General features: G+C 52.3%; 1 protein-coding gene across 2 annotated transcripts in view; it reads right to left on the reverse strand.

The window, feature by feature from the left end:
- The window catches only part of PDLIM4 (PDZ and LIM domain 4), a 41,850-nt gene extending 19,319 nt beyond the window's left edge, over positions 1 to 22,531 (reverse strand). The window contains exons 1-3 of one of the 2 annotated variants that reach the window (XM_084535846.1): positions 22,357 to 22,531; positions 9,720 to 9,871; positions 711 to 795 (exon numbers count right to left, since the gene is read on the reverse strand). In XM_084535846.1, the coding sequence (XP_084391972.1) occupies positions 711 to 795; positions 9,720 to 9,871; positions 22,357 to 22,449 (330 nt within the window). In that variant the 5' untranslated portion in view covers positions 22,450 to 22,531. Of the gene's footprint in view, positions 1 to 710; positions 796 to 9,719; positions 9,872 to 17,528; positions 17,684 to 22,356 lie in introns of those variants that run through there. The other variant, XM_084535847.1, reaches the window with a different exon arrangement.
- Between the last annotated feature and the right edge of the window lie 1,974 nt (positions 22,532 to 24,505).

Here is a 24,505-nt window from a genome sequence, read left to right on the forward strand (position 1 = left end):
TTGGGGCACATCAAAGTCTATTAAAAAACCCTGTCAAAAAAAAAAAAAAAGATTGCCATAATTGATTAATGAAACCACCGCAGCCAGAACTTGATGCCAACGCTACAGATCACCCAGCAGGGCAGAGGGACAAGCAGTGTTCCCGCTGTGGCACCGGGGCAGGCTGGCAGACACGGCCATCCCAGGGGTCATCATGTTGTGGCACGAGCAAACGCCCTCATCACCCCATGTTTTCACTACATGGGAATGCAAAATATTCACGGATCCCATGGATGTGTCACAGGGCTGCGATGGCCAACGCATTCAGGGGTGTGAATGCACCGAGGAGCTCTTGGTGGTGCTTGGAGAGCCCGGCCCTGTCCTCCCGGCAGCCAAGCTCATCGTTTGGTCGCTTCCCTGCTGTCGGTGCATTTCCTTGCTCCTCCTCAAAGGTAACAAGGCAAATGCCACCCTTCGGAGCATCACCCTGGCTGCTTCTTTGTTCATCCTGGAGTGAACTGAGGGAGGGCTGGGGGACTCGGGACCCTGAGATGCTCGGGAAGCCCAGCTCCAGGAGTCAGCCACACAGCCAAGCCAACACCATTTGCTCAGGGGGGCTTTGTGAGCACTGAAACAAGCTCTTATGGAAAAGACTCTAACACAAATGACTTTCATGGAGAGGGAAACCACGAGCAATGTTTGAAAACTCAGCACCAGCTCCTGCCCAGTACCTGTGGCTCGGGCTCGATGTTGATCCGGTAAGCTTGCGCCTTCCCATCTTCCAGCACGGGGGGTGACCAGGTCTTCCCTTCAGCTCTGAAATAGGACATAAAGCAAACTCAGCTTTAAAATTAAAATTAAAAAAATTAAAATATCCAAGAACACACATACACATACAACTTGGCAGAAACTACACACTAGAACACAGCAGGAGTAACACAAATGCCTTCCAGTGAGAAGGCTGTGTGATCATGTAGGAATACTCTGGACCCTTCCTACCCAGGTGCTGCAGACAGGAGGCCCTAAAACCCAATTTCTGTTCACAAAAGCACCTTCAGTCCTGCTACGCCAGGGCACTGTCACTGCCCAAAGGCTTCCCAGGAGGTTTCCCTGATCTCTTTCCCAACCAGGAGCCTCGGGCACAGCTCCCCCAGGCCGCCCCAGCCAGCTGCTCCTGTTCTGCACTGCTTCTCACCCTCACTGGGGATGAAGGGCAAGATCAGACACCCAACACACAGAGCAGATTGCTGTGTTTAACCTCACAGCCTGCATGCACCACTTAATGCAAAGAGCAGCTCTAGTTCCCATAGCCTGGGATCACCCGCTGCAGCCAAGCATCCCTCCTTGGACTCTGGCCCCAGCTGCACACCGGGTTCAGTTTTGGTTTAATTATCTGCAGAGTCCAAGTGTGAAGAACAAGGAGCAGTTTTAATCCCGGAATCTTTGATGCAAAGTTTTACCTCCAGTGTCCTGTATCGAAACCTGTCAACATGCAGCCCTTCCTTTACGGACTCAGGGCCCCCACCATCACAGCTTGTTCAACAAAGAGCTTGCTCTTTGTCACAGTTCGACAAAGATGTCTGGTTCTGATAAACACTCTACTACAGTTATTTGATTGTAGGCTGGGACCCTTCCTTCTAAATGGGTCTTTCAGACTGTTGTTTTTTGGGACAAAGGAAGCTGACCTTCCCAGGAACGGCAGAGTTCCCAACAACCCCGACTCCATTTTTGCCGTCACCCAGTGCTGTGTATATTGCTTCCACGTTAAGAATTTCATCTGGAGGCTCAGAACAATGAGAATGCCTAATTGCATTGGCAGAAATCATGGTTATAATTTCCGTGCTTTTTTCCCCTTGTGCTGAACTAGCCTGCTGTTTGTTCGCACTGCCGCCGAGGAGCGGGCGGTTATGACATTCCTGTTTGCGCAGCTCTGGAGACCACACGCCAAATACAGCTTAAAAAAAAATCCCCGAAGATTTCAATTTGCCAACGAGTAAGACATGAGATTCATAAAGTGGCTCGGCTTCCAGGAGATAAGAGCGATAAGCAACAGCAAGCTCTCTCCATGCTAAGCCAAGGCACTGGCGCTGCCGCCACTTCCACACTGCAGCTCCCAGCCCACTGCACCCCGACAAGCCACGGTGGCTGTCCTGGGACACAGATAACTGGCAGCTTCCAAAGTCATCGTGCCTGTACACTTAAGGACAGCATGGTCAGACCGCAGGCTTGCATGCAGAAGACCATTCATAGTTAGCATTTTTAATGATTAAACTCCAGGGCTTCACCAATTCTGTAGAGCGACCAGTTTTTGGAGTAAGGAAGACGCTGGAGCAAGCAGGACGCAGCCCTGTGCAGCTTCCAGCAAGGGTGGAACAAACCCAGACTGACCTCGGCTGCAGTTTCCAGTTGAGCTGCTCTGAAATTAAACCGATATGGCACAGTTCAGGTTCTGTTTGGCATTTTCAAAAACAAAGCGAAGGGGACTGGGGAAATCGCCAGCCTTACCAAAGCGAAATGAAAACCTTCTGAGGCTTGGTGAGGAGGAGACCCCCCCCTCCTTGCCAGGGGAGCACGAGCTAACTCAGGAAAGCATCCCCAGCACAACGGGCCCCTGTGGACCCTGGGATGGAGGCACAGCAGGGACCTTGGGGTCACTGTGGCCACCCCGAGGCACCTCGTGCTGCCAGCAGTCCCAGCTCTGTGTTTAGGCAACAGCAAAAACTAATCACGCTTCTCCAGCGTAATGGGTGAGAGATCAGACACCGCGCTCAAATGTTCCGAGTTGTTTAATTTACTGCTCAAGGACGGGAAAAGTGTTTTCAGATGTGTTGTAGGGGATTAAAGTCAGCTATGTGGAAATCATTACTGTGCATTAACAATGCTCTGCTCTATTTTAATTGCTGCTAGAACAATCCTAAGAAAAATAACTTCACCCAGGTTAGTGCTAGGCCTTCGACATGGGGCTTCATGGGAAACAGGCCCATTAACAAGACAACACGAAAGAAAATAAAGAAAGTTGCAGACACCTTTTATCCCACAATTTGTTTTCAAAAAGACTCAATATCATTTTTCCAGAAATTACTTGCATATGCTGGCACATTTTACTGAAGTGTTTTTTCACCTGGTAATGATCTGCAAGTCTCGCTCCACATTTACAGGGCTACTTCCAAGTTGCAAGAACTGCGTCTTACTGGGCATCTACTTGCTCCTTTATAAAGGGCTGAGCAGCACCCCGAGGGGCACCAGCCCAATCTGGGATGCTGCAACCCGCTCTCGTGCAGCTTGTAGGCGTGAGCAGGCACCAGCCACACATCTCTGCAGCGTGTGCATGTCACTGCATTTCACCCCAATCTGTTCAGTCCCTCCTGGGGCAGAGATTGGAAATCACTGCCCACCTCCCACTACAGCACATCATCAAGGTCACGACCACAGAGGTGATTTTTATTTCCCATATGGCTGTTACCCTTCTAAGAAGCAGGAAAGCAGCTCCAGCAGATGCTCGTGGCTCTCCAGGCTCGCTGTGGTAGCTGTATGGTGCAGGATCAGTCCCTGCAGCATTGCATGGGGCTTTCACTGGCTCTGCAAGGTGAGTTCACACATACTGACAAAGATGCTAGTGCCAGGTGTGCCTCACTGCACACAGGGGCCCCAGCTCACGCAGGACACATACAGAAGAGGCCGTGGTGCTGCTTCTCCCTTCGTTCCTCTTGGCTCGAGCTGTTCCCAAGGAGCTGGGCGCTGGAAAGCTGCCGGTTTTCCCCTGTTAGTCCTCGCACAGCTCCGAGGGGAAGCTGTGATTCACTTACTCAGTTGTTCTCAAGTTTCCAGTAAGAGCACATCACACCCTGTAACGGTTCCCATCTCCCATCTCCGACTGCACGGCTCAGACGCGCTGCAGCCACGAGAAAAACGTGCACAGAGCCAGGGAAGGCTCCAAGTCAGCTCTGTGAAGATCCAGGGCTCTGGGGGCTCCGTGTCCGGCAGATTCATCCCTGGGCTTCCTCCTCCAGGGGGGCAGCTTGCAGAGAAGCTCCATCTCAGAGAAGTGCAGGCGTGACAGCCCTGAGCCCCTTGACGCTGGTCTGCAGCTCCCACCCAGCCCCGGGCACAGGAGCCCAGCATTATCACCAAAACAAAGGGCTACCACTGGATTGCACTGAGAAAAGAGGCAGCAACATTATTATTTCTTAAGTATCAGACTCAAGACACACACGAAATCCTCTCTGTGCATTACAGGAATACGAGCACACTATTCACGGGGCAGGAATAAACATGCATGCTTTCCTGACGTGGAATTTCTTCATTTGTGTACCTTAGAGACAATTCCACAGTGAGGAAAAGAGAACAAAGTTTACCGCACAACCATCATTGTCCACACATTTGCATTATTTAAAAACTCTGAAATCCCTGGCCTCCGGTCAAGCTCGCAGATTTTGTGATTAAACACCAGACCTGCACACCACGTTTCTGCACGTAGTAACTCATGAGGGATGCCTAATGCCACTGACCTTCTCCTGCAGACACTGCTGCCTCACCCAGGGACCTGAGGGACCCGAAGCCGACACAGCACCGGGCTGATGTAGGCGTGGACATCCTGACCCACCCGGCTCATCCTCCCCAGTGCCAGCGCTTCCCCCACACCTCTCGCTGGGACAAGGCACAGCGGTGCCACGAGTGCCATCAGTGCACGAGGGGCAGCCCCACTGACACCATGCTGAGGGTCCCCCTGCGCTACCCTGACCCTCAGCATGCGGGGAGGCGTTCCCACCGTGGGCTCAGGGCCAGCTACCTTAGAAAAAATGAAATGTAACCCCAAAAACCACTGGCTGGCAGAGGGCAGAAGCCCAGCACACGCCTCTTGGCTCGCCCTTCCCCTGGGGGGCAGCGGCAGGCCTGGGCAGCACTGCCAAGGACGTGCGTCAGCAGGAACAGCGATGCCACGAGGTCTCCTGTCCGGCGCCCGAGGTCCTCCGTGTGCCCAGCCCTCAGCGGCTCAAACCAGCTCTGTGCCTGCTTTCACTTGAGGCACAGCCCGATCTGAAGGAGCTGGCAAGGCTTTAAGAGCGCTAACAGAACTCCAACATGAGATGTAAGAACAGGACGAGCTGCATTGCTGTGCGGGTTATCTCTGGGCAGAGCATGTTATGTGCTTGCCTGCGTGCCAACTGCCTTCCAGGAGGAGAAAAGGTTGGTTATGGGAACAAACACTGATTTTTAAATAGCGACTTCTTCATCTGAACCTACGTTGCTGCAGAGGATCCAGACGTGATTTATCAAGCTTGCAATTATCTTGTTTTTGCAGCTCCTCACACCCGAGGTGACTGCTGGCTGCCGCTGTTTGGAGAACAGGAGGGCCTGGCCCTGCCTGTTTTTACCACGCTTTGAGTTTTGCTGCCAGTGCCTGCAGCCACTGCCTCCCCCAGGCTCCCAGAGCTAAATGGAGGATCAGGTGCACACAGCTGCCCTGAGTCCCGATGCAGTTTTTGAGCACTTCTCTGGTTTTGCTCCACCTCATGCCTCAGTGGGAACCTCCCATTTCCACGCTTCCTTTGGAGACGCCTGCTGAAGGTCAGGTTTGGTGACCAGGAGGCTGCAGGTTTCTTGTTTCGGGGTACAGCTCTGGCTGATCCCGTTGCCAGTCACTGACCTGCTCACTGCTTGTTGTGACAGAGCTGAGACCACCACCAGAACCCAAACCAAAAACATCCCACGGAGACAAGCACGCCTTCCTCCTGCTCCCCAGCGACCACCCACTGCAGTTGGCACACGTGAGCAGACTGCCCTGCAGCTGGGCAAGAGAAAACCAAAGCCAGGGCGATGTTTCTAATGACAGACTGTGCTTAGGACAGATGCAGGCAGCTATTTGCAGCCCATCCACACAGTCACACCTCGCTACTGCCAGCCCACATCACTGCAGATGTCCCACTCACTTGTTTCCTTCCAAGCACGGCGAGGAGCACTGTCTGCAGCGCGTGGGAAAGCTTTACACACTGATGGTTTGCTCTGCACACAAACCAGTCATCCTTACTTGTTTTCCCACCAAGAGCCCTTTTCAGGCAAATCTGATAAATATAATCAGCATCTCCCAAATCCAAGGGGCTGTCTGCATTGCCAGGGCACCCAAAACCCAGCAGGACTGGTCGGTGTCAGGGCACCCAGGTCTGTTAGCCTGCCCTGTCAGACAGCAACAACTCGCTTCTTTTTTCCTTGTATGGTTGTCACCCACTCCGACTTTCCTGCTCAACTTTCAATTAAATTTGAACTTTCAACAATTCAAAAACAAACCCAATCTTGTTATACATCTCAGGAACACAACGTCAGGGGTTCACTGAGAAAGGGCACGGCACAGAAAGAAGCCCAGAGAGCACCAGGAGCCTGGGAGCCCTCCACTACCCAGCTCACTGCCTCGCCCCCGTCCACCCTCACAGAGGGATGGAGCCATGCTTGGCAAGGCACTCAACACCAAGTCTTGTGTGTATTTAATAAAAGACAGACCACTGAGCTTGTTATATCAAATACTTCAGACACTGCCTTTTTAATCACTCCGTATGGGATTTTGTCAAAGGGGGCATGCAGAAAGGGTGCTGCTTGGGAAGCATCCTTCGGGATGAGCAGGCAGCCTCCCGTTCATCCATACACGGGGCTCTCCCAGAGCACAGTCCCATTGCAGAGCCCAGGAGGACACAGCAATACTGCACACACAGCTGCTGGACACCCACAGCCACCCCAGACATGAGGCCACGGTGTTCTTCGAGAGCTGCTCCCGAGGCTTTGCTGGATGTGCTGCCCGTGCTGACTAACGGCTGGGCACAGGCAGCTGGATTCAGGAGGTCACTCAGGAGACAGGGGAGAAGTCCAAGAGCCATGTCACCGAGCACTCCGCTTGGCCAGACTAAAAATAGAGTTAATGACGTGTCACTGGAGCTGCTTCTCTCTCTGCAGAGAAAACAAGCTATTCAGTTTTTCCTATCAAGCGCAAGGCCACGCTAAGGAGATGCAGAAAGCTCTCAAGGCCCCGCAAGGTGCTTGCTTTCTGAAGAACCATGTAACTGCACCAGCTCTAGGATATCGTTCCCAAAACCAAACCCCATACGCAGCCATTCCTCATCGTCCCCAGGAGCTGTGTGCATCGGTCTTGTGGTTTTTAAAATGCTGCCCTTTGCTCTGGGGCAGCAGGCATCGGGCTGGATGTCGTCCTGCTGTACTGCGACCAGGATGGGAACCTCTGCTGGGACAACAGGAGCCACTCTCACAGATACTGCTGACACCGAGCACACTGCCACCACGAGCTGAGCACCACTCTGTGCACGACTGGGTGACAGCAGGGCTGTGCCCATGGATGCTCTCTGCTGTCAGCATGACTCCTCCGATAGGCAGAGCCACCAAATAACCCCACCAGCAGTCGCTCGGCAGCAGAAACTTGGACCCAAGGCTTTGACACAAGAAAAGTCATTTCCTTACTTTCTAGGATCTGGATGAACTGCAGCAGGCAGGACTAAAGGGCACCTGAAATCACTCCGGAACCACTGCAGCGTCAGCAGAGCATAAAGAAAAACAAAACCATCTTTCTCTTAGCATGCCTACATGTATAAAGGTCAGAACCACTAAATTATCGTCTCAAGATGGCAATGCCATCAAGCCCATGAGCAGACAGCTGGATGCCCTAACAGCTCCAGCTCTGGTTTTAACCTCCCACTGTGTGCCCTTAGTGGACGACTTCCAAACCCTGCCCCAGGTCCTGGGACAAACGCCGTCCTCCTGCTCCTCTCTTCAGCCATAAAGTGGGGTCAGCGGTGCTGTCCTCAGGTTACAGATTAAGAAGTCTCCATGGAAAAGGTGATGATTTCATTAACTTGAGTCATCTCTGGCAGTGTCCTGCTCTAGGCAGGGACAAAGCAGTTTCCGATTCCAGGCACGTCCCAGGACTATTTGAGCCGCTTTGCTGGGCACTAACTCCCCTGCAGTGCTGGATGGCAGCCGCTGGCACAGCCTCACATCTGGCTGAACGGATGGAAAGAAGTCTTCAAGCTGCCGTGATGACAAAGTTCCCATTCACTATTCATCTCAGCTTTATCTTCCAAATATAAACGTGTAACCGAGTAACTGCACCATGACAAGAGGACACTAGGCAACCCACAAATGTGGAAGTATGTCAATGTTTGGGGGCAAAAAAAGGAATACCTGCGGTTTGATCTCAGTCAGATAAATGCCAGTTGATTCTGATGGCTAAAATGGGGTGAAAAAATTGGACTTCAGCTTATAAATTCAGATAGGAGGAACCCACACATGAGAACACAATGCTGCCAGACTTCAGGTGAAAGCTGTTTGCAGCAAAACTGCATCCTAACTCCTGACAAAAGATGCTCCATTGTCAGACCACCAAAGCCTCCTGCTACACGAGTGTTTCCACCTCTCTTGTGCTTTCAGACAGCCCACAGAAAGCTCCACCAGCACTGGGAGAGAATCCTCGTCCTGCTCCAGGTAGCCCAGTTGGGTGTAAATAGGTGGTCGAGCCTCCCAAAAACTTCATCTGATAGAAGGCTGGACAATCCTCCATGTGAAGTCCTACCCACATGAAGGATTTTCTTTTATTTTTCCCTCTCCTTTCTTCCCCAGAGAAGCAACCACAACCTCCACAGCACAGGCTGAGCTCAGCAGCCCCTGCTGCAGCCAGGCATTGCAGACCCTGCTTCATGAAACCCCAGAACAAACCCAGGTTTCCCATTTGGGGCAGTGCTCTGTGCTCAGAGCAGGGCTGCTGCAACCATGGGCCGGGACCAGGCTTCCAGTGAGAATCTACATATTTCCTAAAAGAAGTATAAACAGCAAGTGACAGCTCTTTATAGCAGGAAATGCCTTTTTAATCTGAAGTGGGCAATTAGTACAAATTATTTGAATCTACTGGAGATAACAGTCCCGTGTCAGCCTTATAAGGAGCACTCAGCGGGACGAGAACATTTGTGGTGCGCACTTGAAGCCTTCAGCTAAAAGATTAATTCCAACAGAAAGCAAAAAAAAAAAAAAAAAAAACAAATCTTCATTTTGTTTTGAAATAGTAAAAGAAGTAAACAAAAACCTCACATGTATTTGGCAGCACCTTCAAATGTGTATTAATTGCACAGACACTTGGGAAAATGATAGGTGGGAGCACATCGAACAGGAGGCTTCTCCCAGGTAGGATTTTTGGTCCTGTCTATAGGAGCTCCACTGCCTTGAAGGGTTTGATCCAACTCAGCCTGCAGGAGCCTTACAAGGTGCAAATGAGAACCCAGACACGTGTAAGTGACCTCGATCCATTTATTGTACCAGTGTTCCTCCAGAAATAGTCTGTCTCACTGTTTCTAAAACCCACACAAGCACCACACGGGCTGCTGGGATGCATCAAGAACTGGATCTAACAGCACGCCTGCTCCGGGGCCAGCTGCAAGCCTTCTGGAGAAGTGTCAGGCGAAGCTGATACAGAGCACGTAAGGAACCAAAGCCCCAACGCTGTCCTGTTCCCACATCTCCCTCTCTGAGGGAGCACGGACAGAAACAGCAGCCGCCCTCGTTGGAAGGGCAGGGGAGCAGCACTGGGACTTCTCCTCCAGCCCCACCAGCCAGGAGCAGACCTGCTGAGGAGCAGGGGCTCCGAAAAGGATGGGAAGGTGTCGCAGGCTGCACAGAAATGCCCACAGAGGTGTTTCTCAGTAACACGGACACGGCACCTGCAGCCTCAGCCAGCGGCGTGCAGCACCTACCTGTTCACGGAGAGCAGCAGCTGGTCCGTGCACGCCTTGATCTTGTTCTGTGCTTCCAGGTGCGTCATGGTTTCCGTGCTCTCCCCGTTAATTGCCAGAATGATGTCTCCTGGGCACAGGTTTGCCAGGGCTGCTTTACTTCCAGGGTTAATCTAGGCAGGAGAACACGGAAGGGTTACTTAAAAGAACGCTCGCTTTAAAGAGACCCATTGAAACAAGCAGGTTGAAACAAGTTCTCTCTGGAGACCCACACATTTTGCCAATGCCAACAGCAGCTACCAGAGCTGGGACACAGCCAGGGCCATCCCTGCACCCTTGAGGGTCAGGGATACGATGCCACCAGGTGCTGGCTCTTGGTGCACGAGCTTTCTGTCACTCTCAGGACATGATCAGATCCAACCTCTTTATTCGAACAATGCAACACCCTCTTTAAAGAAAGCTCCTTTAGCTGGCAGGCCCTATAACGTGTTTTAAGGATCAGTCCCTGAGGAGTACGTGAAACTCTCTGCTTTGGATAAATATGTAATTTAGAGATGAGAGCAGTCACCCTAATTGCTTCCTGGGGAGATGTTACATTTGACATCAGTTTTTCCTGACCATTATTCAAACAACTTGTCTCTCTGCAGCTCTGCATGGAACATAACGCAGCTCATCAAGCATCCACAACCCTTTCCTACTGTTTTTTGTAGGAATGCCAAAGCCTTATAAAACTTAACGTCTTTCCTGAGGAGCTAATGACATGTCCAGGTACCATTTGTGGTCAGACGTAAGGCCAAACCTACAGCCTATAAAAAACATTGAGAAATTACCCTTTCGGTTACATCAGCCCAAATATGTTTTTAATTTTTGCAATAGGATAAAGTGATACAACACAGACAGGACAGGTAAAGACGCCTATTTAAGCTCTTTATAACTACATGTGTGTCCTTCAATTTCCTCGGGCACCCAGAGCATCTGCTACCCCTTTGCTGACCCAACACATGGCTCAAAGCACAGTGGCTTTCTGCCCCTCTGTACCTAGCTGTATTTAGTGTAATAGCGCCTTGATTCCTTTAATTTTGATTTACACCGGTGCAGTCCTGCCTTAGGTGATGGCTCCGTGCCTCACCACGTCCAGAGGTGTGCCGAGGACCAGAGAGGATGCTGCCTGCCCCGAGACCAGAGGCTGCCTCCTGGCAGGGTCAGTTGGTAGAAGTCCCATTTTCACCAAGTTTGGTTTCAGAATAAAACACAAGAGTCAGAAAACAGAATCCCTGCTGCATCCTCCACCTCCCCCCAGCGCACAGGGTAACCCATCTCCAGCTGCCTGGTTAGCTGCTAGGTGCTGGCCATCTGTGTTGTGGTGCCACCAAGCCCATGCTACCACTAAATAGGCAGCCTCTTAAAGAAGAAGTCATGCACACATCTGCTTTCACCTTTTTCCTTCTGTTTGCTTTTTAAAGCTCTTATTTTCAGAGGGAATTTGCAGAGGGTTTGGCCATCACACCACACAAAGCCCTGTGCACCCCCAGGCCAGCCTGGCACACACCGCCCCGGCAGCAGCGCTCCCCCTCCACCACAGCTCCAGGTGCCACCCAGACACAGACCTGGAGGTGTTCGAGGAGCTCCAAATCACTTTCTGCATCTAAGCAGAACTGACAGCCTGAATTAGGCCTTTTGTTGTGTTGTCAGAGCAAATCAACATTTACCACTTGCTCTTCAATAGCTCCAGCCAGTTCTTTTGCTCCACAAAAACCTGCCTGGCTACCTCCTTCCCAGCCTGGCTCCCCTATGACTAAGCCCAGAGCAAACAATGGGAGCTATTTCTTAACACAGCACATATTAGCTGCAAAGCTCTGACACAGGGCATTTTAACCCCGGAGAGATTATTTTTTTTTTTCCTGGAATTAATTTGTCCTGTTGTTTTTTTTGAACCTGGGTAAGAAAACACGAAATTCACCCAGTACGAGGCTCCTTCTGCAGCCACAGAAGCTGCCAGACCTACCTGAAAGCCACCCAGCAGCTCAGGCAGCTCCTCCAAGGAAGCACCTCCACGCACCCGCATGTTGTCACACGTTTCCCTTGGTGCCCACCACTCAGCCACCGCTGCCAGCAGGCTTTTGGACTCCGAGCCCTTCAGTCTGACCCACTACAGCTGCGTTTTGTTCCTGTCTGTTCAATGCTGTCTGGACGTCTGACGGATTTTTCCCCTTGCACTGATCTTAACCACATTGCAGCTTCCTTGGAGAATAAGCTGTTCATAAATGGGGCTCTTAGCTGTTTCCTATTTTTAGTTTCTGGTTTATTTCAAGTTATTTTGGCAGCATCTTCATATTAGCATTTTATGATATCCACGTAGATGACTGAGGGCTTGAAACGGAGCTGAGCTCCAAGAACTCATTAGTTTGAGATACAGCATCAGTGTCACAGCAGCTTGGGAATCAGTATAACAACGTGTCAGGTCCAGTGCTCGTATTTGTTGGCAAATAGTGTTTAAAGAGCTTCAAGCCAAGTTCTCCCAACTTCCAGCTGTGCAAAGCCACTGCCACCAAAGATGCCACAGGCAAACCCTTCAGGCTTTGGGCCACTGCACTGCGCCTGAACACAGGATCAAGCCCTGGGCACTGCCCTACCTGCTCCTCTCGGTGAGCATCCACGCGGAGAGCCTCCCCCAAAGCCAGGATCTCCCGAAGGACAAGGAGGCAATGTTAAATGTAATCTTTGAAGGAGAACATGCATTTGGAGTCAAGTATCCAGGTAGGGTGAGCCTCTATTACCATGTGCAAATGAACAAATAAACAAGGAGGGAGCAGGAGGGGGGCTCAGTCAAGCACCCCCCAGCCAGCTGCCAGCAGCCAGCACCCACATCAGCAGCAGTCAGCTCAAAGCAAAATGCTCCAGGTTCTTAACAGCCACTTTTCCAGAGGAAAACCTGCTGCTGAGAATCCACCATTGTGAACAAATTAATTTTTTGTAGGTGTACTAGCGACAAACCTAGGGCTGTGCACACCGGGGCTGTGGCTAAGCGATGCGGGTTACAGCCGGGTGTGCTGCACGTGGCTGTAACATCTCCGCGGGGCAGCAAAGAGAGGCCTTGGCACGGGGCTTTGAACAGAGGCACCCATTCATGCTCAGAGAGCGCCATGGTCTGCTGTAACCACGGTATGCATGACATGAATCAAGCGTGCACAAATTTGAGAGTAACTGGATATATTATGAGGTTAAAAACCCTGTGAAAACCCTGCAGTGAGTCACCGGAGCTGTGTTCTCACAAGGGCCCTCCATCAAAGGCGCGGGTATTGAACAGGGAGGGCTACAAAGACAGCAGTAAGGCTTCTTTGTTTGTGGGTGCAGAGGACAAACCATTGTAGGATTAAGGCTAAAGGGACACAGATTAAGACAAAACCAAGGGCATGCGACTCGGGCTGGTGAAAGCAGCATCCCCGGAGCCAGGACAAGCTGCAGCCCCTCTCCCCGTGCTGCCCTCCCTGTGCTCCCCAAATCAAGAGCCCCAGCTCCCCTGGGGCACACATCACCCACCAGAGGTGTGTGGCCACGTCCCGTGGTGCCTGTGCCCTGCCCCAGCTTGCCCATGCTGGAGGGATCAAGGGTGTTCATCTGCTCCTGCTCCAGCCAGGCTGCGAGGACAGCCCTGGTCTTCTACAGCCCAAGGAAGACGACGTGCCAAAGCACAGGATTTTTAACAATTTTTTTTGGACAACCATAAAAACGTCTTATAATGGATTTATTTGGAATCAGAGCAGGATAAATACATCAAACATTGTCTCACACACCCCAGCTGTACCATGCAGACCCCACAGCCACAGCCCTGCAGGCACGAGGCCACTCAGCATCCCCGAGAGCTCTGCCCATGCCACGGGCTGACAGCAGCCTCAATAACACATTGAGAGCAGTCAAGTCTGTGGCAGAAGCACACCCAAAGCAAAAACCTTTAAATATTTTTAATAAAGCTATCCAGAAGTTCTTCTTTCCCAGCTAGCAAGAATCCAGCCCCATTTGGAAGCCCAGTGAGCTCACGCAGCCACACCAGCGATGACCACGGGCCACAGCAGTGACCCTCGCACTGACATGAACACCAGCTACCAGTTAAATTAGGCTGATAATTATCATTACCCTGTGCTTCCCACTGCTGTTAATCCAACGCCAGCTGATGCAGAGCTGGGAGAAGCCACACAAGAGCAGCGTGGTGCTGCTGGAGATGCCCTGGAGGCCACCACGTTGCCATCGGGCTGGGAGACACTGCTTCTCCAGGGCAGTCTGCTCCCCATCTGACAGCACTGACTGTGGGAGGCATCGCCAGGCCAAGCCATGCTCAAAAAAAAACAACCACCCTCTATCCCCAGTCAAGGGGATGCTCTGGAGCAGGTCTGGGAAAAGCCCCAAACCCAACAGTGGCTATCTTATCTGGCCGCTGGGGCCTCGTGCTGATTTACTAAGTGCTAGCATCTGACTCCAGGCCAACAAAATAATGCACATTAAGGCAACTGCTGCACTAAGCCAGCTGGTGTTGGAAGCTGCACAATCTCATTTGGTAAGTGAGATTATTTGCACTAAGAGGAGTTTACTCTTGAAACACGCAGTATTATTCTTTCCCTCCTGTAGACCAAAGCCAGGTGCCTGCCAGGCCTGTAGGAGCAGGCAGGGCAGAGCAAACCCTGGGGGTGAGCCCCCAGCACTGCTGTGGGTGCAGCACCACCAGCTCCGTGGGGTGCGGGCAGGGGCTGGTGCTGGGCATGGAGGGGAAGGGCACTCGCAGCTCTGTGTGAAAGCAGCTTTGTTCAAGGGAGCTCAAACTGGCCGGTACCATAAGCAGAAGCAATGAATGCTTAAGCAAAAGCTTCATTTGTTATATTAAGTAATTATATTAATAGGTTAACACAGTAGGAGTGCTACTGTAAAAAAAAAAAAAGCTCACTCCATCAATTATCGGAACTATCTTTATGAATTTAATGGGTTAAAAGACACAATTCTGCACAAACCTGTACAGACCACATAACTTGGTAACCAAATCAATAGCAGTTTGTTACAGGCAAGTCAGGGGAAATTTTCTGTTCTGCAAGCGTGATCAAAAGGGCCTGATTAAAGCCTCTGAAAGGCTTTCAAGACAGTGTGATAAAGTTCTCAGCTTTCCAACAAAGCGCACTCGTCCTGCCGTCAGGAAGCACACCACAAGGCAGCAGATGCTCTTACAGCAGCAATATCTTTTAAAACAGGAAGGACCAAGAGTTAAGTGGCAAACTAATGAAGATAAATTCCCCAAATCTTTTAACCACTCCTTCCAGGGATTCTCTTCAGCTTTTCATAGCATTGTTCTTTGAACTAATATGCTTTCCTTGCCAATCCGTTTATATAAGCAGTTAGAGAAGTGCAAGAGACCAACATATCTTGATTTTGCTTGGGCATGCTGCACACCACAGCAAGCAAGGAGCACTGTTTACATAATGTGACTTCATTTAACTGCTGAAGAAATAAGAAGGAAGACGTTTAAGAGCATAAAAGGGAAAGAAGCAGAGTACAAGCATTACGAAGGGCAAAACACTCAAAACTCCCCTTCCTAGCCCAAGTGCTGATGGATCCGAATCCAAATTTAGAATCAGATTTGTAGCTTAGGTCCTAATCCAGCTCAAGGGCTGAGATCTCTACAGGGAAGAGGATGAGAATCAAGGAACCAAATTGAACCATATAAATTGAGCCATGTAACCCACGTGGAAATCGCAAAGAGCTGAGGAAGCCACAGGTTGCTCAGCCATGGGAGGGGGCTGACTGCAGGAAGATCCCCTGCTCAGCCCCACCACACTGCTGCCCCTCTCCTCCCTCCTTAGCAGGGAGAAGCAGGGGATGAGCTGCTCTGCTACACCCAGCACCAGCCCACCACAACCCTGGGTTCTGCCACACTTAGGGTCACCCCGTGTTCCCAGGGGGACAGCACACCCCATGATGTGGATCAGCCCGGAGCAGCTCCAAGGTCCCCCAGGAGCCACACCATGGCCACCATTTGGCACACCAGTTCAGCAGAGAAGCCTTTATCATGCTCAGCAGCTCATTTCCATTCAAGGGTCTGTGGCCAGCCCTGCTGTGAAGCCCCCTCTCTGCCCCCCAGCCCACCTCTGGCACTGCCACAGGGGTTGCAAGGAGCAGCTCTGGAGAGGCCCCGGGTGCTCGCAGCGCTCCCTTTAAAACACAGGCTCTCTCAATCCATCTTCCTGGCAGATATTTTCTTTATGATCTAAAGGAGAGTGGCAGAGGTGCTGTCAAGCAGCAGCTCACCACAAGCAGTCTGAATTCAGGCAGGGAGCAAACCTGCAGCTCGGTCCCTGAGAAACAAGGAGGCAGTCACATCATGCACCCTGCTGCCACTGGGCCGCGGGCCACTGCCTTCTCCTGGTTTATTTGTGCACAGTAGATATTTTGCAGGGTTTGGCCTTTTGTGCTGGAAGCTTTACATGTGCTAAAGGCTTCTGGGAAACGTCCGTGGCTTTGGCTTTCGGGGGATGACAGCATCCAGGCTCAGGGCACAGTAACCTTCCAGCAGAGCATCCAGCCCATGGTGCCTGTTCACAAACCACACAGGCTTTAGTTCTTCAAGGCTGTTTCTCTTCCAGCCATGCACTGCCCGTTACTGATAATTAGGAATAATTGTTTAAAATAATCTTATTTAATCAGCTGTATTTTGCTTTCTGCAGCTTCTCGTACTCTAAGATGTCATTTGCACGTACTCTGCTGTTAGCCCACGAGACGTGTTTCTGTCAAAGTACTTAAGGTTTAATGGGTGTGAATCTGAGCTGCAAGTTTCTGCTGCTCTGGTTGACAAGAAAGATTGAGTGTGGTACAGGCTTTGAAGGCATCTTTATGACATCTGGGAGATTTATCGGCTGAAATGCTCTTGCACAGCATTTTTTTTTTTTTTTAAATAGAGATACGTTCTATATGGTGAGAACGTTTGTTTCTTTTTTCCTGGTCTCTGCTGGCTGTGAAACCCACTCCAACGACACGCTGTGGCTCTGCATTTTTGCGATTGCTCCAAGTAACCCAGTGAATCTGGTACTCGCACAGAAACCTCAAGCAAGATGAGAAGCTGAAGCCAAACATTCCCAGCCCTTATCTGCCAGGGCTTACTGCGAGCTGGTGTTAACGGCAGTGTACAAACCCATTACATTAACGAGCTTTCACTACATATATTAGTGCCTTGCTTCAGTACACATCCAGCAGCTCCGCACTGACAACAAATCAAGTGGAGTGTGTTCTGTTAACATGTTTGTTTTAGCTGTTTTATCAGCTCCACCAGATCTTGAGAGATCTGCTGTTTTCTTTCACACTCCAGCACCTGTGGTCACAGGTGGCTTAGAACAAAAATAATTTCGCTAAGTGTTTGGGTATCTAAGAACCAGGAGCCGATGCATTTTAAGAACTCTGAAGTCAAACGATTTAAGTTAAAATATTACATTTAAAAGGATCCACACCTCCAGAGATTCACTATGTAACACCTGCAGACTTGTAACATGCATTTTTCTCCCCAAGCTACAAGAAAAAACGAGTTGTAATAGTCTTCACTAATTCCACATAACCCATAATGACATATTTGTATTAAAATTAAAAGGACTGATCTACCCCCAGCAGGACCACCTATATGTATCACCACCTGTTGAACCATAAAGCAACAAAAAAAATAAAAAAGCAGCATTCCATATATTTTCCTTGCATGCATCCCACATCAACAGGAGCATTTTATTAAGCTTTTATTCTGCTTTATCCTCGTATGGAGCGAGATACACCCAGACATTTTTCCAAAGGAACTCTGACTCTGCCTACCTGTCCCAACAGGCAATCTTTCCATCTTCACAATGCAGGTGATGTCAGTTTTATAGCAGCAACAACAAAAAGCTCAACACCCTGGTTACACCGAGCACCTTCTGCTTTGTTCGACCTGGCAGCGGCCTGAGTGTTTTCAAGGGTGTGCTGGGTTTATTTTGCTAAACTTGCACCAAGGTCAGAGCTCGTATGAATGGACCTGCGTGAATCATTCTTTCCGCCCGGTTTCCCACTTGGGATTATCAGTGTGCTTGATTAGGGTAATTACCATTAGCCTTTCATTCCAGCCTATTCTCCCATTACTGTCTCCTGAACCAGCACAAGCATTTACTTCACTCTCGGTTATTAAATAAAGCCTCAGTGATGGAACACGTTCAGCAGCGAACATATTTGTAACATACTTCTGTTAGCCCTTATCTTTGTTAAATTAACTGTTAAGCACCACTACAGCTTGAAGTGTAAGAGCACAGATTTCTCATTTGAGACCTTGCACCAACCAACCAAGCACTGGGAGACTAACGAAAACAAAACAACAACAAGCACAACTAGTTCCTGCCACTTAAGAACATCACCCCACTTGAATCATTACGTTACAACAATAATATGCAACAAAGAGAAACAGTAAAGATCCCTCAGTTCTTCTATACAGACAATAGAAATACCAAAGGCCAGCAGAAATCAGCCGTGTCTGTAGCTTTATGATTTTTATCAGCACAGAGCAGTTATTCCAGTCCATTTGGGACTATTAACAAAGTGGACCGTTTCCATTTAATAAACAATCAAGTACATAAAATTTGCATATAAAACCAGGGCAACAACTTTCTGGCCTAGCAGAAAAGCAAAGGAAAAAGTCCTGCTCCTTTTGTTGGCATCTCTGGTTCTTGCCTTCTCTGCCAAGTGTCAGGATTCATGCAAACAGGTCAGGATTTAGGGGGTTAACCCAAACCACCCCCCTGTGCCCAGCACTGCCCAGCCTCAGGTTTGGGCTCTGCCATCCCCAGCCCAGAGCATGCAGGAACAGGACCCGTGAGCCACCCCATAACATAAACTGGGGCTTGGGGTGCATGCATTTGGTGTGCAAGTGGTCAGGATCCCAGCATGGCACCGGGGGATCTGCAGGGAGCCCAGAGGAGTGAACAAGACAACTTTTATTGGAATTCCTCCATCGGCAGAATTCCTTCTGTGTATCCCAACCTTACATGGTGCAAGTATTTGCTCAAACATAAAAGCTGCTTAAACTTGAGTCAACCTGAACTCTCCACACCACACTACTTGGTTGATGGGCTGCAGACCGATTATTTCTTGTTCCAGCTCCAAGCCAACGCTGACAAATGCATTTCTTGCTGCTCTGCTAGAGACCAGCAGGTACACCGATGTTGGAGCCAGCAGATAACGGAAAAGCTGTGTTAAAAAACTACTTTTTGTTTCCAATACTGGATTCACAGTCCATTTGTCAATAGCCTGCTCAGCCAGGGAGTTCTGGACTGACGCTGGCAGAGCTGGGCAGGGGATGACGCTGGCTGCTCTAAGAGCTCAACAAGTGAGTTCGGGCGATTAATACCTTCAGCTACTCCAGTTACACTAATGACTGATTATCTTTTAATCCTAGGCAAGGGGTAGATCAACAGCAATCCCACACGGAACCACAGCAGTTACTGATGTGGTTACAGGCACAGCACTGAAAGCAGCTGAGTAAGTTATTCCACTCCTGCTGCTGGGTGTGCTGGCGGGTGAAAGGGAGCTGAAAGGGAGCGTTGTGGGTACCTGCGTGAAAGCAGCAGGAAGCCCCCGTGCCACAGGCACAGGCAGTGTCCAGTTGTTAGCCTCCAAGGAAAAGCAGCTGACAGCTACCAGAAAATTAATAAGGTCCTACAGCCACTTTCTGTCAAGTCCTAAGAGCTGGCCTTGGCCAGGTGCTTTGGGTCATTCCCCCACCCCTATAAATATCACTAGGGGAAGGAACCTCTCATTACATGATGAGCTTTAACTTGCTGTAGCCACGGGGACAAAACAAGCCAGGCTCCCTCCCCAGCACAGAGCCACAGGCTGCAGTCCCCTGTCCCCCCCCAGGCTCCCCTGCAGGGCAGCACCACCATCTCCAGTCTTGCTCTCTGTGGCCCCCAAGAAAACAGGGGAAGAAACAAGAAAAAAAAGGGACAGCAAGCACAGCTGGCTTTTTAAGTGGCCACATGAGACAGATGCCCTAAGCACACCCATCTGTATTTGCATTTCCTTATCTTTAATACCCAAGATTTCATTTTAAAGACTTTAACACTTCGCGCTCCAGCTCAAGCCATGGCCTCAGCATCAGCTGTTCTCAGCGACTCGAGCAATCAGACCTTTACCACTTGTCATTTAAGATTTATCAAACCACAGAGGGATGAGACCTGCTTTCAAGACAAATAAATCATTTCTTGACTTCATGAGCATATTCGAAACAGCTGCAAGCGACAGGGCTCACCACCACGAGCTGCACCTGTGCAAGTGCAGGACTTTGCAGGGAGTGAAAGGGTAAAGCAAGTCCTGGTAAGCCACTCAAGTCCTACTCCAAAGCAGCACTGTTTGAGATCATTGTTTTTCTTGCTGCCAAATCCATATTTTTCCAGGTTTGTCCTTTTCATCCCGCCCCAGCCTGGGCACCAAAGCAGTGCCTCCTGCTCCAGCACCATTCAGCCAGCTCCGGCTGCTCCATCACCCCTCCTACAGCCCCTCTTTGGGGTCAGGTCCCACCAACGCAACACTTAAGATTGCTCTGGGTGAAGTGACAGCACGCAGGTAGGTTTGGGAGAAGCAGCTGCACCCAGGGAGGGTTCTCCAGGCAGGCAGCAAGCAGCTCCAAGCAGCGCGCTCCCTCACTGCCAGGGAGCTGTCAGGTCTGGAGAGAAATTGTTTCCTGTAGCAGCCTAGCAAGGACTAGACAAAACCAACCTATTGGTGACTGAGGATATTTTTTTTCAAACCCCACGCAGATGAATTCATGTTTTACAAGTGACTGGAAGCAGGGCTACAAAGAGACAGACAGCCTTTGGCATCGAGAGCTGGATGTGGGTGGCTTTCAGATGTCTCACGTCCCAAATTCTAGCCCACAAGCTGCCGGCATCAGCTCCACACACAGGAGGCTTGCTGAGCAGCCCCAGCCGCATGCCCCACATCATCCCAAGCCCCATAAGGGCACAGGAGGGGTGCATCCATCCCCAGAAGGGGCACAGCCACCCCAGCCCCACAGCCACCAGCCCTGGCCCATGTCAGCAGCTGGGGCTCGCAGCTGGAGGTGGGAGCCCTGGAGTCTGCTCCCTCCTCCCACCAGGATCGCTGCTTTTTAGAGTATCTGTTTGTAATTTAATGACATTTTAATACAAAATAAATAAAAAAGCACTTTGAACCAGGCAGAAGTCAGCCAAAAGCCTCCACAATCAGCCTGCAGAGAGGCTCCCTCCCACGCTTTTGTCTCCGGCCCTGCGGATCTTCCCCTCCTCCCCACTGCTGGGCTGGGGGTCCGGGGGCTGCACCAGCCTCGGGATGGGCAGAGCTGCTCCCCCAGCTCCTGGTTCATCAATTCACCTAATTGCCTCCCCATGCACTTCCATAATCAAAGGGGGGCACACAGCACACCTGCTCCCAACCACATCTCAGCACAGCCCAGCTCCCAGAGCCCATGCCCACCCCCAGCCTCCCTAATTCTGCCCCTTTGGGCATTATTTCCAAACCAGCACCATCTCCGTGTGGTGGGAGCAGAGCTGGCTGTTGTCAGCCCCCAGCAGCGTCAGGGAGCTGCTCTCAGAGCATCGCCCCTCACCTCAACAGGAGCAGGGTTACAACAGGCCTGGGCTAAGGGGGTGCCAACCCCGCCAACCCATCACCCCCAGCCCTGCTCTGCTGCCCAAAGTAAAGCCAGCCAGAGGGGCGTTATACTCACACCTCCTGCGTTTGCTGAATCCACTTTGGGCCAGCGCTTGGCTATGCAAAAGCAGAGTTTTTTTCTTGCTTAACGTTAAACCAAACTTTCCAAAGTAACAGCCGAGCAGGCTCCCTCCTCTAAATTCAGATGTTCCTCTCCACAGCAGGCAGGCTCGTACAGACACCCAGGTTCTGTGCTCAGTTGCAATAAAACCCCACATGGCTGGGGAGTTCGGGGAGCTGCTGTGCCCACCTCCCCAGGGGCACTCACACCAGATCTGGGTGCCCAAGCCCCCCAGGAGCAGCAGCCTGCACCCCAGTCCTTCCCAAATCCATCTCCCCCCCTTTTCTCCACTTTATACCTTCACAACCCAACCCCACTGGGCCACCTGAGTGGGGGCAGCCCGGAATAAAACCAGCCCCACGAAGCTGGGCAGTGGGCACTGCAGGGCTCCAACACAGCCCCAGGTCCTTTTAAAGGTGCCTTCCTCCCCAGCTTTCTTTACAGCCCAGGGTAAATATTTTCCACTTTCTGTCACGCCTTTGGCCGGTGAACGAAGAGATGGCAGAGGGCTTTTGTGCGCCAGGAGGGCAGCTCAACGCCACAGCCGCCCTGCGAACCGCCCGCTCCCCCCCACGTCCAGCAAAAACCCCCGAAACCCCGCAGCCCAGCGGGGGGAGCTCAGTGGCACCCCTGCACCCTCCGCCCAGCACCCAGCGCTCCCCCGACCCCAAAGCACAAAGCCGAGCTGCCCAAAAGAGAAGCCCCCAGCGCGCAGCCCCGCGCCCGGCGCCCCCCGACGGCTCCGCGCCTGGCTCCGCGCCCAGCGCCCCCCGACGGCTCCGCGCCCTGCGCCCCCCTGCGCCCCCCGACCCCCAGCAGCAGGGGGAGACGCTGCAGACCCCGCAGACCCCACGGCCCCCGGCTCACCCTGGAGATGGTGAGGGGCGTGCTGAAGTCCTTGCCGCCCACCAGACGGAAGCCCCATGGCGAGGGGCCGCGCAGGGCCACCGAGTGGGGCATGGCGGTGGTGGCACCGGGGTGTGGGGGGGGGGTCCGTGGCGCTGCGCTCCTGCTCCGTCTCCGCTCCGCGCCGCCGCCGCAGCCCTTAAAGCTTCGCCCAGCCCCGGGACGGCCCCGATGGGGGGGTGAGGGGGGGGGAGAGGCGGGCCGCGGGGGCGGGTCCGGCCCCGACGGGGCGGGAGCGGCGGGCGGGGGGCCCTGGACCGGGAGGCGGAGGGGAGGGGGGCGGCCCCGGGAGTCTCCATCCCCCCTGCATCCCCTCCAATGCCCTCACATCCCCCCCATGCCCCCTACACCCCTTCCATCCCCCCCATGCTCCCCGCATCTCCTCCATCCCCCCCACATCCCCCTCACATCCCCTCCATCCCCTCCATGCCCCCCACATCCCCTCCATCCCCCTCGCATCCCCCCCCCAGCTCTCGTTTTTGCCGCTCCGAAGGGGCCCCGGCGGCGCCCCCCCCGCAGCCCCCGCGGTCATGGAGCAGGGTGGGGGGCTCAGCCCTGGCACCCCCCGCCCCGGGCAGCTCGGCTGGGCTCTGGTTTGGTTTTAGGGTGGCTGCTCGGGGGTGTGCAGTCCCCGTGGGCACTGCGGCACGCACCCTGGCTGCCCCCCAGCAGCACATGACGAAATTTGTGATGTTCCAGTAAAACCAGAGGCATTATGCTGTCCACCACCACTGGTGTCTGGAAGGATACTCCAAACGGAATGACCCACTTGGGTCACAGCAGCTTGGGAAACCTCCACACCAGCCTGTGGAGGGGGTCCTGGGTGGCCAGGGCAGCGTCAGACCCCGCGGTGCAGCCCCTTCCCACTGGCCGAGTGGTGTGGGGCCACCATGGGGCTGCCACCCAACACACTGCCTGCCCCAGACGAGCACCCATGGGGGCACCCAGGGGATGCTGGCACTGCAGAGGGTGTCCAGAGGCACAGAGGTGGGGTGGGTGAAGCGATGGGCACAGCTGATCGGGTCCCTGCTGAAAATTGGGGTGCGAGAGAGACCTGGGCTTGGGAAACCCCACACTGCCTGGGCAGGGCTGGGCCGAAATACCCTGCTTCCAAACAGCACCAAACAAAGGAGGCATTGTTAGAAAAGTCCACTTTTGCGAAGTAGCTTCGTGTTGCCTGGTTTCTGCGACTTTGATTTATGTGCTGCTCGCTGTGAAATGTTTCTGCGTGTGTTTGCTCGTGCCATAGGAGGGTTTGTCGGAGGCTGCCGTGCCCGGGTTCTCCAGGGGAATTTGGTCTTGGCTGGGGTGGGAACTGCGGCATTTAACCGCGGGCTCTGGGGCAGCCCCGTGATTTAGCAACCTGAGCACAGCAAGCACGCGTTATGAGCCCCAAATACAATAAGTTTTGTTCGCCTTGACAGAAACAGACCTACAGAAGAAGAGCCGAGGCGCAGCTGGGACCAGCCGGGCTTTTACCCATCCTCTTTGTCCCATGCGGGCGGGTGCCTCCACCGCGCACGCAGGCTGCGAACGCTCACTTTTGTCTGTGCGAGGGCTGATGAATCATGCCTCATTCCTGCATGATATCACCGGGCTGCAGAAGGCTGCGGGGAGGCTGGCCCGAGGTTTCCTCGCTCGCTTCCCGGCTGAGCCCCGACATTCGCCTCGCAGGGGGCTGGAGGCACAGCTTGGGTCCCCCCTGTCCTGCTCGGGGGGCAGGAGCAGCGTGCGGCCCCGCGGGGCTGAGCCAGGCAGTGCTGCCCTCATTCCCCCTGCAGAGGACAAAGAAAAATTCTTTTATTTCAGGAAACTAAGTCTGCTGTAAAGTGAGAGCAATGCCAACAGGGAAAAGGCAAAGCACAGAGACAAACGGAGCTGCTGATCCGTGCGGTGCCGGCGATGGCCAAGGCTTTATTTCCATGGTGGTTTCTAAAATGCAGCCTGCCTGTGAGTGGCAGGCACAGCAGCCTGCCAGGGTTTCAGAGCAATTTGTTGGCATGGGAAGTAGCCGATCAGAACGCAGAGCCCCCCGCTATTAAAGTATTCGTTTCGGAAATCTGCTGAAAAAGCTGCTGACTTCAGGACAGTTTCTCTTCAAGGCCTCTCG

This window comes from Aythya ferina, assembly GCF_964211825.1.
Source record: "Aythya ferina genome assembly, chromosome: 14".
NCBI classification, from domain to species: domain Eukaryota; kingdom Metazoa; phylum Chordata; class Aves; order Anseriformes; family Anatidae; genus Aythya; species Aythya ferina.